The sequence below is a fragment of the Aspergillus puulaauensis genome, chromosome 2, assembly GCF_016861865.1.
Source record: "Aspergillus puulaauensis MK2 DNA, chromosome 2, nearly complete sequence".
NCBI classification, from domain to species: Eukaryota; Fungi; Ascomycota; class Eurotiomycetes; order Eurotiales; family Aspergillaceae; genus Aspergillus; species Aspergillus puulaauensis.
In genome coordinates, this window is record NC_054858.1 from 3,704,500 (window position 1) to 3,720,769 (window position 16,270).

At 51.4% G+C, this 16,270-nt stretch overlaps 8 protein-coding genes across 8 annotated transcripts; 5 read left to right on the plus strand and 3 right to left on the minus strand.

Annotated features, from left to right (window-relative positions):
- Positions 1-206: 206 nt before the first annotated feature.
- Positions 207-1,786, minus strand: APUU_21516A (cytochrome P450; the record flags this gene model as incomplete). Its single annotated transcript, XM_041700277.1, has 2 exons — positions 207-799; positions 847-1,786. 2 exons carry the CDS (start codon positions 1,784-1,786, stop codon positions 207-209), a joined length of 1,533 nt encoding a protein of 510 aa, XP_041553278.1.
- A 930-nt stretch (positions 1,787-2,716) lies between these two features.
- Positions 2,717-4,388, plus strand: APUU_21517S (Zn(II)2Cys6 transcription factor; the record flags this gene model as incomplete). The annotated part of the gene is made up of 4 exons (XM_041700278.1): positions 2,717-2,769; positions 2,872-3,962; positions 4,011-4,208; positions 4,261-4,388. The coding sequence occupies 4 exons, from the start codon at positions 2,717-2,719 to the stop codon at positions 4,386-4,388; spliced, it is 1,470 nt and encodes a 489-aa protein (XP_041553279.1).
- A 372-nt stretch (positions 4,389-4,760) lies between these two features.
- On the minus strand, positions 4,761-6,951 carry APUU_21518A (uncharacterized protein; the record flags this gene model as incomplete). Its single annotated transcript, XM_041700279.1, has 4 exons — positions 4,761-4,934; positions 4,990-6,044; positions 6,110-6,441; positions 6,500-6,951. The coding sequence occupies 4 exons, from the start codon at positions 6,949-6,951 to the stop codon at positions 4,761-4,763; spliced, it is 2,013 nt and encodes a 670-aa protein (XP_041553280.1).
- Positions 6,952-8,096: 1,145 nt separating this feature from the next.
- Positions 8,097-10,086, plus strand: APUU_21519S (GMC family oxidoreductase; the record flags this gene model as incomplete). The annotated part of the gene is made up of 2 exons (XM_041700280.1): positions 8,097-8,487; positions 8,537-10,086. 2 exons carry the CDS (start codon positions 8,097-8,099, stop codon positions 10,084-10,086), a joined length of 1,941 nt encoding a protein of 646 aa, XP_041553281.1.
- Positions 10,087-10,763: 677 nt separating this feature from the next.
- On the plus strand, positions 10,764-12,200 carry APUU_21520S (uncharacterized protein; the record flags this gene model as incomplete). The annotated part of the gene is made up of 5 exons (XM_041700281.1): positions 10,764-10,855; positions 10,915-10,944; positions 11,001-11,139; positions 11,197-11,932; positions 11,983-12,200. The coding sequence occupies 5 exons, from the start codon at positions 10,764-10,766 to the stop codon at positions 12,198-12,200; spliced, it is 1,215 nt and encodes a 404-aa protein (XP_041553282.1).
- A 361-nt stretch (positions 12,201-12,561) lies between these two features.
- Positions 12,562-13,667, plus strand: APUU_21521S (uncharacterized protein; the record flags this gene model as incomplete). The annotated part of the gene is made up of 2 exons (XM_041700282.1): positions 12,562-13,549; positions 13,630-13,667. The coding sequence occupies 2 exons, from the start codon at positions 12,562-12,564 to the stop codon at positions 13,665-13,667; spliced, it is 1,026 nt and encodes a 341-aa protein (XP_041553283.1).
- Positions 13,668-13,851: 184 nt separating this feature from the next.
- APUU_21522S (uncharacterized protein) lies at positions 13,852-15,626 on the plus strand (the record flags this gene model as incomplete). The annotated part of the gene is made up of 2 exons (XM_041700283.1): positions 13,852-14,414; positions 14,462-15,626. The coding sequence occupies 2 exons, from the start codon at positions 13,852-13,854 to the stop codon at positions 15,624-15,626; spliced, it is 1,728 nt and encodes a 575-aa protein (XP_041553284.1).
- A 92-nt stretch (positions 15,627-15,718) lies between these two features.
- Positions 15,719-16,168, minus strand: APUU_21523A (uncharacterized protein; the record flags this gene model as incomplete). Its single annotated transcript, XM_041700284.1, has 1 exon — positions 15,719-16,168. The coding sequence occupies one exon, from the start codon at positions 16,166-16,168 to the stop codon at positions 15,719-15,721; it is 450 nt and encodes a 149-aa protein (XP_041553285.1).
- Between the last annotated feature and the right edge of the window lie 102 nt (positions 16,169-16,270).

A 16,270-nucleotide genomic window follows, 5' to 3' on the forward strand; every position in this document is an offset into this window, starting at 1 on the left:
TGTGCATGTAGTTTGATAGTAGAATGGCGGAACCGGTTACTCTTTTGAATGGAAGAAGCCTGCGCATAGAAGTAGTTAGTGTTATTTAGCTTCCAACCAGGTGTTGTTGATGTTATCATGGGGCACTGGTAATAAGTCTGCATGGAATATATTCCTGTCCGGTATAAATGTATGGAGATCTAAGTCGTCTTCATAATTCATGTGCTTTAAATATCACGCCTCCAAACCTTCAAGGGCATCTGAGCCGGCCACAGATTAAAAGCCTCTTCCCAGTCCAATTCCCAGTCTCGAGAAGGGAGTGCAAATTCATACCGATGGACCAACGTAGCAACGAGAATTTGCTGCTCCATCATGGTAATATTCCGTCCAATACATGCTCGTGGACCTGTTGTGAATGGTATAAAAACAGTCCTCATTTCTTTAGTCCTTTCGGACTGGTCAAGCCATCTCTCTGGTACATATGAATCAGGGTTGGGAAATATCCTTGGGTCTCGGTGGGCGATGTATGCTGGGACTGAAACAGTGACGCCTCCTGCGATCTGTTCTCCCATGATATCCATGCCCTGCGGGGGTGTCTTTCGCTCGAGACCACGCGGAACAGGCGGAGAGAGTCGAAGTGACTCGTCAAGACAGGCCCTCAGGTAGGGAAGACTTTTGACATTTGTATACAGGGCAATTGTTCCTCCTGCGAGTGCAGTGTCGACTTCCTCCCGGAGCTTGCTGAGAGCGGTAGGATGCTTGATTAAGTAGTAGAGAACATTTGTTAATGCAATTGCCGTAGTGTCGGAGCCGGCGTCCACTGATAAGATGTTAGCAACAATTGAATTATACTTTGCAAACACTTACGAAGTATGGTTGTCTCAGCTTCGATCTCTCCACGATCCAGGCCACGCTGCTTTCCTGCCTTGTCCTCCAACAGGCAACCCAAGAAGTCACTTAACTTGTCCCCGCGGTTGTGTTTTCCCACTCTTTTATCCGTCAGCGTGCTGACTATATTCGCGAAGTCGTTCCCATGTGCCCTGAACTCCGGGACGACAAAAGTGGACAGTGCTTTGAGAATATGATGCCAGTCAGTTGCCCCGACAAACCTGGACACGACCCGTCCGCCACAATGCAGGCTCTCTATCAAGTTAAACCTGTGGACGCTATTGCCCATCCTGGCCTCAACAACATCAGTGCCTGACTCGAGCAAGCCAAGCCGCTCACTAAGCGCAATGTCCGCAATTGCGTCGAGTGTGAAAAGGTTAGACCATAATCGAAAATTCACAGTCAAGTCACTTGGGTCAACAGAATCATCATTCGACAGCGGAGCAGTACAACGCTTATCAAACTGAGTAACCATTTTCCTAACTTTATCGCTGATCTTAAATTCCCATTGCTCCAGGTTCCGCGTTGCGAATGCATTAGAGAGCATCCTGCGCTTACGAGCATGGTCATCCTTGTCGACCACGTTGAGTGTATGGGGGTGGTCTCCTGTGATTAATTTGTACACGTCGTCTTTGAGACATGGGGAGCTGTGTCCGTAGATGTCTTTAATGGCGTCCACGCTCCTGAATGAGAGCACTGTTGGCCCAGTGCGTAAGATGGGGTGCCTCTCGTGTTGGCGATGAAGTTCTCTTGTTCGGAAGGGGTGTCTTCGCTCGTAGACGTATGCCAGGCTTGTTAGGCCGGATAGGAAGTTCTGATTCGGATATCGGCGTAGGCGTTTAGGGTCGTAGAGGTAGATGGAAAATGGTGCCACACATAGCCATATAGCTATGGCAGGCAATATAAAGGATAAAATCATATTCTGTGTTCGGTTACGAAGTGTTCGGTCAGGAAGGAATGATTTGAGTAGAATGCCGTCGGATGCGAGGGTTTATATAGTTTCGTCTACGTTGCTCCCTTCAATACTTGCATAACGTCACTTGTTCATCAAACCTCTACACAGCAGTTCTGATTGTCAAATCACCAGCGAGTTCCTAACGAAGTATATCTGGAGAGAGCGCTATACATTCCAAATCAAGAAAGTTAAGCGCGATTTAAGGTTGAGTAACCCAATATAGAAGGTGGATCCACAACGGTCCGTTCCACTGCGCCCGCGTCGCTTTCTCTTTTCGGAATGCTAAGCGGCGAGGCCACAAGCTTCAAAGAGTATACGAAGCGCATGATATTCCATGTCGACATCCTTGGACATCCATTGTTCATATTGGCCTGGGAGAAGTTGATCCTCTGCAAGTCAAGGCCCGTAGCACGTCTCCCCGCCGTTCTCAATACGTCGGGCATCACACGGCCGATAGTCAGTATACCCTTGACGTTTATCCAAAAGAAAACAGGCTTCCTTGGCAAGCAGACTGCGATAGTCACTGGCAGCGTTTCTGGCTCTTACGTTCCCGCGAATCCCTGGAGCATTTGGCCCGCAAGGTACCTTTGTATTTATGCAGTTGAACAACCTGGCCCTTATCCTGGCCTTTTTTGTGCTCCCTAAACGAAGGGAGCTTTAAAAGAGCTGAATTTTGTATTTGCCTATGATGCTGGCATATTTTCCGATCTGGTAACTGCGAGCAGCTATATTTACTATAGATGCCATAAAAGCCCTATTAATGTATTGTAGATAAATTGTAGATAGATGGACAAGCTGAATCGGAAATCCCGCCGACAGCCCCACTTGGCCTCCACGAAATTTGGCTGCAACCGAACTCTTACTCCTTCAACTTCCTGATATCATATCGAAGGGATGCCAACGCAAAGGCCCGCCCGCCGGTCCGTCAAACGACGGAAAACAGGTCAGTCTCTTTCACTTGTGTATACAGGTCCAAGCTAACATGCGAGAAACGCAGGCTGGTCAGAAATGCCACCCAACATCCCTAGAATGTAGCTGATAGCGCACAGCCAAAATTGCCGTAATCGACGGATTAAATGCGATGAGCAATCACCCTGTGGATATTGTAATCGCCGCGGCCTAGAGTGCAAAAAGGCCGACTTTATTGTACCAGAGCGATGGGGAAACACGCCAGAGCCTACAAGGGCAGGCGAGGAATCACAGCCTGCAACAAGAGGAACAGCACCAAGCTCGCAGAGACAAACTACACCAGAAGGCGATCCTCACATACCAGAATCAACATATGAGATCTTCCAGCATGTATTCAGCGTTGACAATGACCATCTGCCCACATCTGATCTACGCTCTACAATCACATCTGATAACATCCTAACGGAAGAAAAAGCCGGGCTGTTACGATTCTACCAGGAGGGAATCGGAGTGTGGATGGATATATTTGACCATTCACATACATATCAGAATGATATCGTCCGGTATTCCCTCTCATCACCGCTTCTCATGCACGCCGTCTGCGCCCTCTCAGCGAACCAAATGAGTCTGATCCAGAATAAATACCTCTGGGGACCTGTGTCTTCCCGGTTCTACGGGCAGAGTCTTAGTCTTCTGATTAACGAGCTTACAAAACAGAGTAGTAGAGCCGACGGCGAACTTCTACTAGCTGCTACAATATTATTAGGAAGTTATGAGCTGCTCGCGCAGCCGGGCATCGACTACCAGAGACATCTGTACGGCGCACAAACCTTAATATTCTCTCGGAATATTGGACAACAGGGGACGTCGCTTGAAAAGGCTAGTTTTTGGATCTTTGCGAGGCAGGATGTTGCTTTGGCTTTGGTGAATGAGCGTCCGACGTTGGTTCCGCCGGTGAAATGGCCAGTGCCACCGGAGAGTCCACCCGCTGCTGTTGAGGATGCCTTTGGAATGAGAATTCTCTGGTTGCTAGCTCGAGTGGTTGAAGTCAAGTTTGGGTCACCAAATGGCGGAGTGTCTAATATACAGCGCGAGAGGGTAGAAAGCCTCGTGGCCGAGATCGACTTGGCCTGGGCTGGGCTTCCTTCGCATGTCCGCGGTGTTCCCATGAAACAGTCTCATTCGGAGGATGAGGGATTGACTAGGGTCTGGTTTTGTGTGCCTTCAGCATGTAAGTATCATGCAATTCGTATGGATCGCCAGCAACTAATAAATGCAGCGGCTGCATGTCTTTATTACCACATGGCAAAGATCTTGACATATGAATTTCTGTTGGAGCAAACACGGCTTCCATCAAGACAGTCAGACGATATGTTGAGATCGATTGGACACCATGCTCGAGCAATTGCCTCGATCTGCTTGTTTTCGGATCTTGCCGACGGTGCACTGGTAGTGGCTGTCAACCCTATCTTCTATGGTAAGTGGACACTGGCAGATTTTATAGTCTCAGTGTGGCTGACAGTAAGCAGCAGCAAAATACATCCCTTCAATGGCACTCAAAACGAGGCTATGGGGTATACTTGATCGCATTGAAACACGACTGGGCTTCTATACGCGAGATAGACAGACCCAGCTGCAGCTGGAACTGAAGAAATAGACTTGATTTCTTTATTGATAACAGACTTGATAAATGATGCCCTGATTCGATAAATACAACCTACGAAGCAGCTTCCACATGCTCAATCTTGGCTTTCATCTCCGCCTCAGTGTGCTTGTCCTCCAGCTGCCGAAGTGGACAGAGCCAACACCGTGCGCCGTGGCACCACCGACACCGAGCATCATCGCGGCACTGATTAGCTACCGGCGAATCCTTATACAGGTCACAAATGAGACATTGCTGGGCTGGGTGGTGGTGCTGAGGCGATTGGCGATACTATGCGGGATGTTATTACCGCGACAAGAGCAGCATAGACTTGCTAGAAGAGTAACTGCTAGTGGCACTTGATACATATATGAAAGATCAACACTATCAGAGCGCTGTAACAGTTCCACCAATTGCCTCCACCGCCTCCAGAAGCGCTCTCGCACTGTCGGGACTGGCGATGCTCAGTGTGAAATCAGGCTTGCGGCCGTGCTCAGATAAAGCCAACACAAATCCGCCGTCAGTGTCCTTTCTGGACGTGAGAGTCAAGTGAGAGTTAAACTGCGCACGCTGCTGTTAGTTGGACGTCCCTGGTAACACTTTATAATTGACTGACCTGCTTCGCCAACTCATACGAGCCCGCGTCATCTATAATGTGCTTCAGCTGGGAAGGAGGATTCAGAACAAGTAAACGCGAGTGAGGATGGGGAGAAGCGATAACCACAATTCTGAACTGAGCGGCTCCTCTGAATCCACGTTTCTGGTGCCACAGGCGCTCGTCGAACAGGATACTGGCATTGGGCGAGATGACCCGGCTGCTGAGTATAGGCCCCAGCTGCGCTCTCAATTTGCTCACTCGCACGCTGTTCTCAGCCTTGACGGCCTCGGTATTGCACATCTGGACAAGCTCCCGGATGCCATTAATTACCTCTTGCATGGCGCGATACCCATGGCGCTCATTATCCGGGTCGCTGCTTTGTAGGGTGACGGGGAGTAGCAGCGTGTATCTTTGAATGCGAATTATCGGGGCCTTCATGTATGTCGACCACGGGAGTCGTGCGCTAGCTTTGTGATTCATTGACTGGGTTAGGAATATACTGAAGTTTACATCTTTTACAGATGAAGCTTCAGCCTCGACCGCAGAGTGCAGGTGTGGATAGAGGGCACTGAATTCCAGATAGATCGGAGTGGCTTCGAGGAGCCATCGCTGGAAGATATCAGAATAGTTAGTTACCCACGGCCCCTCTGCCTTTTGCCTTTCAATTAGCGGGTCGTATAAGAATGTCTTATGCAGGTAGTAAAACCGGTCGTGGAAGCCAAAGTACTGTTCGGCAAACTCCAGGTTTGACCCGCTGGTTACAATCGTGGGCGGGTGGAGTGCGAGGCGATGGTAGTAGAGATAATGGATAACCTGGGTACCCCTGAGAAACCAGTCCTCTGTCGCTACTATCTCGTGGAGGAGGTTCTGGCGATTGACTTCCTTGCTAGGGACAGAAGCAAGGTCCTCTGGCTTCAGCGACCATTGATCCCCCCACGCAAGAGGGTAGTCGCGCTCATATAGAAATTCCTTCAATGGACCATTTGTCATGGGCAAAATGAGGCTAGCTGTAGTTCTCTTTGCTTCGTCTTCTTCTCCATTTCCTAGTTTAGCAGGGGTTGGGGTCGACGTTCCTAGAGCGTGTGATTAGCATTAGCACTGCCACTCTACAGCAACAGCGTGTTTGCTGCCGACATACCGGATGTGCTCTGTACATCTGCGGCTTTAGAGACCTCATCTTTTGCAGCGTTAGTGCTTTCGGCGGTACTCTCCCGGGCATAAGCCTTTGCCAGAGTCCGGCGATATACAGTCGAGTTGACGACTTGGTCATCAAATTCAAACAACTTGGAACTATATAGTGACGTCCCATCGTCCGGAATGCTGAGGGTTTTAAAGGACATATCATAAATAGATCTCGGTGTTCGCGGGGGCTTGTTGGCAGATGTAGAGATGCGCGACGTATGCTGGGCGACTTCACCGAGAATCGTTATGTTCTGGTCCATCATTTGCTTGAGCTCAGCTATCGTGTCACTGGTTGCACAATGTTAGGGAAATGTTCAAGGGGCGATAGGATGAGTCCAGTGTATACACTCCCAATAACTGCAGGAGCAGGGTAAGTGCTGTTTGCAGACCGCGCATCTGGTTTAAAATATCCTTCATAGTGCTTTCACTCCACATATACCGCAGTTTCGCAGTAAAGCGAAGGTCCAACGAGGGCTCCAGCAGTGCCGATTCTGTCAGCTTCGAGACCTCGCTTTGCAGCACATCGAAAACGAGATAGCACCCTGTCAGGGCCTGGTCTAGGGTCGATTCAAGACTGGGCTGGCTATGCAGCTTATCCGACACAGACTCTGGGTCTCGCAGCAAATGACTCTGGATACGGGACATGGATGCCGAGATGAGTGTTGTCTCGGTGCATACTGCGGAGATGGTGAGGTTCGCATTGTCAAATTTATCCTTCAGATCGTGCAGCGCTTTGGCGGTTTGCACGCAGCTCGCCGTGAGGCCAGCCACGCTTGCTGATATTGAAAGCGGATCCATGATTACAGACAGCAGAAAAGAAGCAGTGATGGATTGACAACGCTGAAATGAGGAGAGGTGACTTTCTGCCCCCACGAACTGTGGCAGTGCAGACGCAGATTGCAGATCGCAGATCGCCTGGCTGAGTCTACAAGGATTGCTACTGTATATCAAGAAACCAAATGATTCAAGCATAGGAGATCATCTCTCACTAGGCATGCAGGAGCTCCGGCAAGCTGCTCTGTAGATATTCATAGCTAACTATAAGACTATGCTCTTTAGCCACATGGGCTGTTATCCTGCGTACTTAGTACAGGGTCATGAGCCAGCAAACTACCGACTTTGCCCTTACGCTGAAATAAACTAGCCTTGTCACCAAGCTGGCGTCTATTTACACGGCAGACGTCGCACAAGGGGGAGCCCTCCGGTTATAAGTGGGCTAGACACAGATCGGATGTTGAGGAGCACTCAAATTAACACGGATAATGAATCGCCCAAACTTTGTATAATTGCGCTCTCAATTATTAGTTTTGATAGAAGCTCCGCCGTTCGAAATTTTGGGGGCTTGTCACCACCGCAGCAGGACTAGCACGAAGCCTTGCGCAACGACTTGGACAACTTGGACAACACTTGGACAGATCGGGCAACAGTCTCTCGAGCGCTGGGGCTAATGTTGAGTCTATCAATCCCTGGCTGGGCCTGGTAGACTGGTACCCAATATGGGACCCTTCTGGTATCCACCAGGCCTGCCGCGTGGTGCTAAGTGGTGATGGGATTCTTCAGCCGAGAATGAGGCAACAGGGATATCCAATAAAGCGCAGTGGACAGCGCGATGTGGGCCGCGGAGGCAGATCAGCAGGCATGACAGGCGAGGTTTCCAGAGTTCAAATCAAACTATTGACGATCGGTCGGTGATTGCTGCTGTATACGGGATAGACCCGAGCTGTCTGGGGTCGAACTCCCCCACAGCTCCACAAGCAAGACTCTACAGCCGCGGCATAACAGCTTCGATAGTTCTAACGGCCTTCACCGACCTTACCGAGGGTGGAGAGACCGGCCTATCTTGTTTAGCTTTTCAGGGGTGGCAAATACCTGCATGTATAAAGCCTGGGAGAAATCCGGCACGTTGGTTTCACCACTCACTGCGAGCCATTCCTTGTTTCAAGATGATGCTTCCTCGCTTGTTCAGCCTTTTGGCCGCTACTGCTGGCGTCGCCAGGGCCGTAAACATCACCGGCTACGAGTATGTTGTCGTTGGCTCCGGTGCTGGTGGTGGTCCCCTGGCTGCACGCCTCGCCCTGGCTGGCCACAAGACTCTGCTGCTGGAAGCTGGTGACGACCAGGGTCAAACTTACAACTATAGTATCCCTGCCTACTCGGCGAGAGCCTCCGAGGACGAGAAGCTTGCGTGGAACTTCTTCGTTCACCACTATGCCGATGACGAGCGCCAGGCCCGCGACTGGAAGACCAGCTACGAAACTCCTGATGGCGACCTGTACACCGGACTGAGCCCCCCGGAAGGGTCTAAAGTGAAGGGAACCCTCTATCCCCGCACAGGTATGCATTACACTGGCGAGAATTTTGAATGAATCTAATACTGTCACAGGTACCCTCGGAGGATGCACAGCCCACAACGCCCTGATTGCAGTCTACCCCCACCAGTCCGACTTTGAATACATCTCGACTTTGACTGGCGACGGCTCCTGGTCCCCCGATAACATGCGGAAATACTTTACCAAGCTGGAGAAAAACAACTACCTGCTGCCTGGGATGGAGGGCCACGGCTACGATGGCTGGTTCTCCACCGAGACCGCTCCGCTGAGCCTCGTCCTCAAGGACCCCCAGCTGCTCAGCATGCTCACTGGCGGTGCTTTTGCTCTTGGAAACCTGACCGATAACATCTTCAACATCGGAACGCTGCTCGCTGGTGATGCCAATGCCGATACCTCGACTCGTGACACCAAGTCCGGTTACTATCAGATTCCCGTCTCGACCGACGATGCTCACCGAAACGGCGCTCGTGAATTCATTATTGCTGTCCGGGATGCAAAGAACGATGATGGCTCCAAGAAATACCCTCTCGACGTCCGCATGAACACCCACGTTACCAAGGTGGCCTTCGACGAGAGCCACGACACCCCCCGTGCTACTGGCGTCCACTTCCTCGACGGCAGGTACCTCTACAAGGCCAGCCCGTTGTCGAAGACCGCCTCTTCTGGAGTCCCTGGCTTTGCATCTGCTTCTCGCGAGGTCATCGTCGCCGGCGGTGTCTACAACTCCCCCCAGATCCTCAAGCTGAGTGGCATTGGCCCGGCTAAGGAGCTGAACCAGTTCGGCATCAAGGTCATCAAGGACCTCCCCGGCGTCGGCACCAACCTCCAGGACCACTACGAGATCTCCGTCCAGGGCAAGATCGAGAACGACTTCTCCTGCCTGGACGGCTGCACCTTCAGCATCCGCGACCAGGAAGACCCCTGCATCGACCGCTGGGAATCGCCCGTCCTCGGTGACCGCGGCATCTACTCGTCCCCCGGCCTCGCCGCTACAATGCTCTACAAGAGCTCCGTCACTGCAGACAACAGCTTCGACATCTTCTGCTTCGGCGGCCCCGTCAACTTCCGCGGCTACTTCCCCGACTACAGCATCAACGCCACCGACGAGCATAACTGGTTCACCTGGGCTATCTTGAAGGCGCACCCGCGCAACACCGCCGGCACTGTGGCCCTGCAGTCCGCTGACCCCCTCGACATGCCCAAGATCACCTTCAACTACTTCGACACGGGCGTCGGCGACCACGACGCTGACCTGACGGCTCTGTACGAAGCCATCGAGCTCGCCCGGGACGCTATGCACCGCCAGCCCATCAACGTCACAGAGGTCCTCCCCGGCGCGGCCATCACGTCCAAAGAAGACATCGAAACCTACGTCAAGGACGGCGCATGGGGCCACCACGCCTCGTGTACCTGTCCTATCGGTGCTGACGATGACCCCACGGCTGTGCTGGACTCCAAGTTCCGCGTCCGTGGTGTCGCGGGTCTCCGTGTTGTTGATGCGTCTGTTTATCCCAAGATTCCTGGGACTTTCACGGCTGTGTCGACTTATATGGTTGCGGAGAAGGCGGCTGATGAGATCCTCAGCGGCCTTGCTAGCTCTTGATCGATTGTCTAGATGTCGTTATGGAGTTGTATGGAGTGGTACGGAGTGCGGTGCTTGAATGTATATAGCGTTTGGTGTTGGAGGTCACCTTTTACTGTGTACTTTCCATAATAAATAATACAATAGAGTAAAGATAATTATATATTAATTCTATACATCTCCATTGTTTCTGTAGACGCTTGCGAAGATGAAGCGTAAGGTGGTAGTGAAGGCAGGTCAGGTCAAGTCCAAGAGATAAGCACGAGTAAATCAAGCCTACAACCCTGCATAGAAACAATGGCCTAACCGGTAAAGTAGTGTGAGAGACATTTATTAGCGCCATCTACGTGTACTTCCGTCGCCAGAAGACAAATGCGCGAATGAGGATCTATATACAACGCCCCAAAGACATTCGTCGTCGCCTCAAGGCAAGGGCCATCTTGCCGGCGTCAGTCCTGCCACTGAGAGGCTACTTCACGGCGTACAAGGGCTTGCCAATGGATTGCGGAGACGACGAGGCGCTTTTGAATGTCGTAAATTGATGGGATTGTGGACAGTGGCTGGCTGGAATGCGCTGGATTCTTTCCCCTTTGTTTTAACACGCCTCGACTTACGTGGCGGCTGTGTAACATAAATCAAGGGTATATTTGAGATCTGACGCCTCTTCGCTGCTATCCAAAACTCTTTTTGCAGCTATTATGGGGACGGGCGAAGTGCAGCAAGCCACGGTTGCTCCAGATGGTGGTCTACGAGCCTGGATCGTTGCGACTGGGGGGTGTGCAGCCCAGATGTAGGTGAATGAGATATCTCTATATTATGGCATTGCTTTTCTTACTTACTTCTTCACAGGTGCACATTTGGCTATATCAATACCTTTGGGTGAGCGCATTTAAACCCGTTTGTCGAGTGAGCTCTGTGTCTAAGGGGTCTTCCAGTACATACCAGAGCTACTATACACAATATCTCCCCGGTTCCTCTCCCAGCAGCATCTCATGGATAGGATCCTCACAGACGTTCCTATTGTACTTCCTAGGAATCATTAGCGGGCCTCTGTCTGATCGCTTCGGCGTACGCGTCAGTATTGCTAGTGCACCCATCTTGTTGAAATTACTGACAACCGACACGGCGTAGGCTGCAATTGTCCCCGGAAGTATATTCTTGATCGCCTCCGTCATGGCCACCAGTGAAACTACGGGGTACTACCAGATTATGCTAGCGCAGGGTATCCTAGGGGGAATCGGCAATGGTTTTATATTCACCCCAGCCATGTCCTGTGTAGGGCAGTTCTTCACTACTTCACGCGCATGGGCAATGGGCATCGGAATCAGCGGCGGCGCTGTCGGTGGTGTCCTGTTCCCAATTATGCTGCAGAGGCTAATTCCACGAGTTGGCTTTGGCTGGGCTGTCCGGGTGATTGGGTTCCTCTTGCTCGTCGTGGCTGGGTACATGTGCGCAACGATGAAGGAGTTTGCGCCGCGCCGGAAAAGAGGTTGGCTAATTCCTGCGGCTTGGAAGGAGAAGCCCTATGTTCTTGTCAATGTGGCCTTCCTGTTGGCTCTGATGGGGTCGTATACTCCGCTGTTTTATGCGGTTGAGTATGGGCTTTCCCATGGCGTGGACGCTGCGCTGGCATGGCGCCAGGTCGCCGTTATCAATGCGGCTTCGTTCTTTGGTCGGCTTATTCCGAACTTTCTGGGTGATAGGCTGGGGCGGATTAATATGTCTGTTGTTTGCTATACCGTGTGCGCTATCTTGTGTTTATGTTGGACTGCAGCTGAAAGTACTGCTGGGATCACGATATGGAATATTGCCTATGGATTCTTTTCCGGTGCTATCTTTTCCCTGTTTGCACCAGTCGTGGCACAAGGTGAGACTTGCAGCTTTTATTGTCTAGGAGGCTCACTAACCAGGTGGTAGTGTGTCCGAACCTAGGGGACATTGGCACTTATATTGGCCAGGGATCTACTTTATGCAGTTTTGGTGCCCTTGTGGGAACCCCCGTCAGTGGTGCTTTGATTCGGAATTATGGGTATTTCTCTGCGTCCCTGTTCAGCGCGTTGACGATATTTGCAGGAGCGTGTTGTCTGGGAGCTGCTAGACTACTATTTGGAAAGGCCTTTTTGCTTGTGGTTTAAGGATGTCGGGGATTCACATACCACAATATCAATATAAATGTCAGAAGAAACGGTGTTTTATTTCACTACTTGTTAGGGCTATACCTCCCAGAAGCAGAGTCTGCCTTGGCTTCTCTCTCTGCCTGGCGACGAAATGTGTGACGGAATACGAGACGCCACAAAATAAATCAAGCCGTTGGAACGAATCATTCCATGGGTAGAATCATCCTGTAAGACGTGCGCCTCAGCCACTGCAGCTGCGCAAGGCTGGCGCTTAGCATCCTCCATAAAACAAGGCCTTTGTCTCCCAAGAGCATTTCAACTCCCCTTCCAAATACCTAAGCACTCTTTTACTTTTTCCCATACGTTTAACTATTGACCGATGTCCGATCCCCAGAAATACTGGGTAGGCTGGATCTGCGCCCTGCGGGTCGAATTCGTCGCCGCGCAGACATTCCTCGACGAAGTCCACGACGGCCCAGCATTCGTCCAGCCCCATGACTCCAACAGCTACAAGCTGGGCGCGATCGGTGCCCACAATGTCGTTGTCGCGACTCTCCCAGAAGCCGAGTACGGCACTGCCTCTGCTGCGCGCGTTGCCGCGAACATGCTCACCAGCTTCCCGAACGTGCGGTTCGGCCTGATGGTGGGGATTGGCGGCGGGGCGCCGAGCAAGAAGAATGATATCCGGCTTGGGGATATTGTGGTTGGGGTTCCGAGAGAGGGCGAGAGGGGTGTATTGCAGTATGACTTTGGCAAGACGGTGCAGGAGCGCAAGTTCCAGGTGACGATGTTGTTGAACCAGCCACCGGATACCCTGCTGAGTGCTGTCGCTGCGATACGGACAAAACATACTCTTGCTCGTCATGGAATCCACGAAGCCGTTGATGCTGCGCTTGCTCGGAATCCAAGGCTCGTGGGTGAGTTTGGGCGTCCGCTGCCGGAGAGTGACCGGCTCTTCAAGCCTGACATTGTTTACGATCCGGCTGTCCAGTTTGATGCCAGTGCTCTTTTGCAGAGAAGAGTTCGCCAGCCGCATGAGGATAATCCGGCAATTCACTATGGCACGATTGCCTCGGCGAACCAGCTCATGAAGGATGCTACGGTCCGGGATAGGCTCATTGCGGAGAAGAATGTTTTGTGCTTCGAGAAGTGGGCCGCGGGGCCCATGAACCATTTCCCGTGTCTTGTGATCCGGGGGATCTGCGACTACTCGGATTCGCATAAAAATGATGCGTGGCAGGGATACGCGGCGATGGTGGCGGCAGTGTACGCAAGAGAGTTGCTCGACGTGATTCACCCCACCTCGGTGGAGGTTCAGCGCACGCTCCAGGACCTTGCAAGGAAGGAATTCAGTAATATGAAACCAGGTAAGTAGCCGAGATTACTAGGTATTCGTTCTGAATGTATGATTCTTTGTTTGTTAACGTATTGTCCGTAAATGGTGCAGATATAAACAGCCTCAAGGCCACTAATGATAAGATCTAGACCGAAGCCATTCTGAACTGGCTCGCCAGCAATGATCACCTTGTGCAGCAGGAAAGGTTCTTGGAGATGAGGCACAAGGGGACCGGCTCATCATTCCTGTCCTCTACTGAGTTTCAGCAGTGGATAACACACCCCGGCCAAGTAATGTTTTGTACAGGCCCCCGCTGGAGTCGGGAAGACGATCATGGCCTCGTCTGTGGTTGACCATCTTGTCAAGTCACAGCCTACTGCTGCAGTCGCCGTCCTCTATCTCAGCTATGTCAATCAGCACGAGCAATCTCTACGTTGCTTTATGGCCGAACCGCTTAGACAGCTGGCGTATTCCGACTGCGCAGTCGACAAATCAGTCCAGGCCATGTTTAACGACAACCTCAAGGTCCCAGAACCAGGCGAAGAACGACTCGAAGCCGCGTTGGTGTCTGTATTATCAGGCCGGGGTTCTGCCTTTGTCGTCGTGGATGCCGTTGACGAGTTCCAATCCCCGAAGTTGAGGAACGATCTAGTCACAGCTTTACTGCGAATACAATCGCAGGTCCCAGTGAATATCTTCTTGACATCGCGGCCCGATCAAGGCACGTCTCAGATTCTCAGAGATTGCTCTCATATTGTTAAAGAGCTTCTTGGTTCCCAGGATGACCTTGACATGTATCTCTCCGCCGAGCTTTTGCGCGTATGCCCATGGGAAGACGCAGGCTCTCGCAGTCTCCATCAAGCAAAGAGGGACATCATGGATGCTGCTAACGGAAAGTATGTTAACTGAGTGCCTTGTAGTAAATGGAACTAACGACTGCCAGATTCCTCATTGCACATCTATGCTTGAACGCCCTCCACGCCGTAAACATATCCTCCACCCAGGACTTAACAGCTGCTTTAGAACAGTTAAAAGCGAGCCCTGATACCTCCCACACCCAGAAGTCGATACTACTTGAAGATATATACCGCAAGACAATAACGCGTTTAAAGCTTCAACGCAACAACGTCGGTATGCGGGCTCTCATGTGGGTGACTTGCTCCAAGAGGCCGCTGTCCCTTTCCGAGCTGGAGCAGGCACTCGCCGTTCAAATGATCAAAGACACGGCTCCTGCATTAAGACAGTTACCTGTGATATCGATGAATACGATACTGTCCGCCTGCCTCGGACTCATCACCGTGAACCCATCCCCTGACAGCATCGTATTCGCCCACAAAACCGCCCATGAATACTTTTCCACCTGGAGGGACGAGTACTTCCCAAACGCAGAGGATGAAATAACCAGGACGTGTACTTCAATGCTTCTGCTCTATACGCCGTCTGCATTCCTCAGCCTGTCAAACAGCGCTGCCCAACTTGAGCGCCAGGAGAAATCACACCACTCCCATCCATTCTACTTCTACGCAGCATCACACTGGGGTAACCATGCCCGCAAAACCAATGCCCACCGTGATCTGATTATGAGGTTTCTCGAGCAGGAGGACAAAGTAAACGCCACTGACTATGTCCATCGATCGTCGGGCCATTCCCCGAACACCACAATAAGACCGTACCGTGTCCCCCACCCGTTGCGTGCAATTCATCTGGTTGCGTTCTTCGGTCTTGAGGATATATTTGCCCGTCTACCCGAGATGTATACATCGCGCAAGATATCGCTATTCCCCGACAGGACGTGGTCAAAGGAGTTGAACTGCGTAGCTACTATTCAGAACCTAACACCACTCCACTATGCAGTCAGAGGGGGGCACCAGGGAATGGTTCAACTACTTGTGAAGTCTGGGGCAGCCGTTAATAAAGGAGACTGGCATCATGTAACGCCGTGTGGCTTTGCGCGTCACTACGAGCAGCAGGACATTTACATATTTCTGAAAAAGCACGGCGGAAGGACCTCGGATGAGATGCCTGGGAAGGAGGAGCTTGGGTTGGTATGGGACTTGACGAAGCATTATGCTAGATCAGTCGACTTGAGCATTATTCGGTTTATTTAGGGTGGTCACGTAGACAATTCATTAATGTTATAAGCTATACACTACCCTGCCTTTAAAGCAAGGGCAATAGTAGTATCAGTGGTGTATATTTACTATCCACTGTCTGTGTCAGTGTACGCTCCATACCGCACCGCCGCATCCTTATCCATCCATTGCTTCCAGATCTCCTCCTGCTGCACTGGTGGAATCATGCCGTTCACCCGCCAGCTGTCCGCAGGGTGTTGATAGATGTTGTATTCCCACTTGACGCCCTTGGGTCCCAGGATCGGTTCCACAATGGTATTGACACTATCAATGAAAGACAGGCGAGCCTCTTCGCTGGCGAAGGAGCGAGCCGCGTGGTCGATACCGAAGAAGACGGTGTTTGGGGGCGTCTTCCCGCCGCTGTAGAAGGTGCCGATTCGGTTTTCGTGGAAGAAGACGTTGACGAGGAAGGCTGGGATGTCGAGGTTGACGTAGTTGTCGGTTATGGCTTTGGCGAGGGTGTCCTTTTCTGCCTTGGACAATGTGTCTGGCGTGGTTTCAAAGGTCCAGCGAGGCATGATTTCGTGGTTTATTTGATATTGAAAGAATATACTAGGTTCGTCACAGTGTAGGTAGGACCCGCGAACAGGGTGACATTTATAGTAAACACATCCTATAAA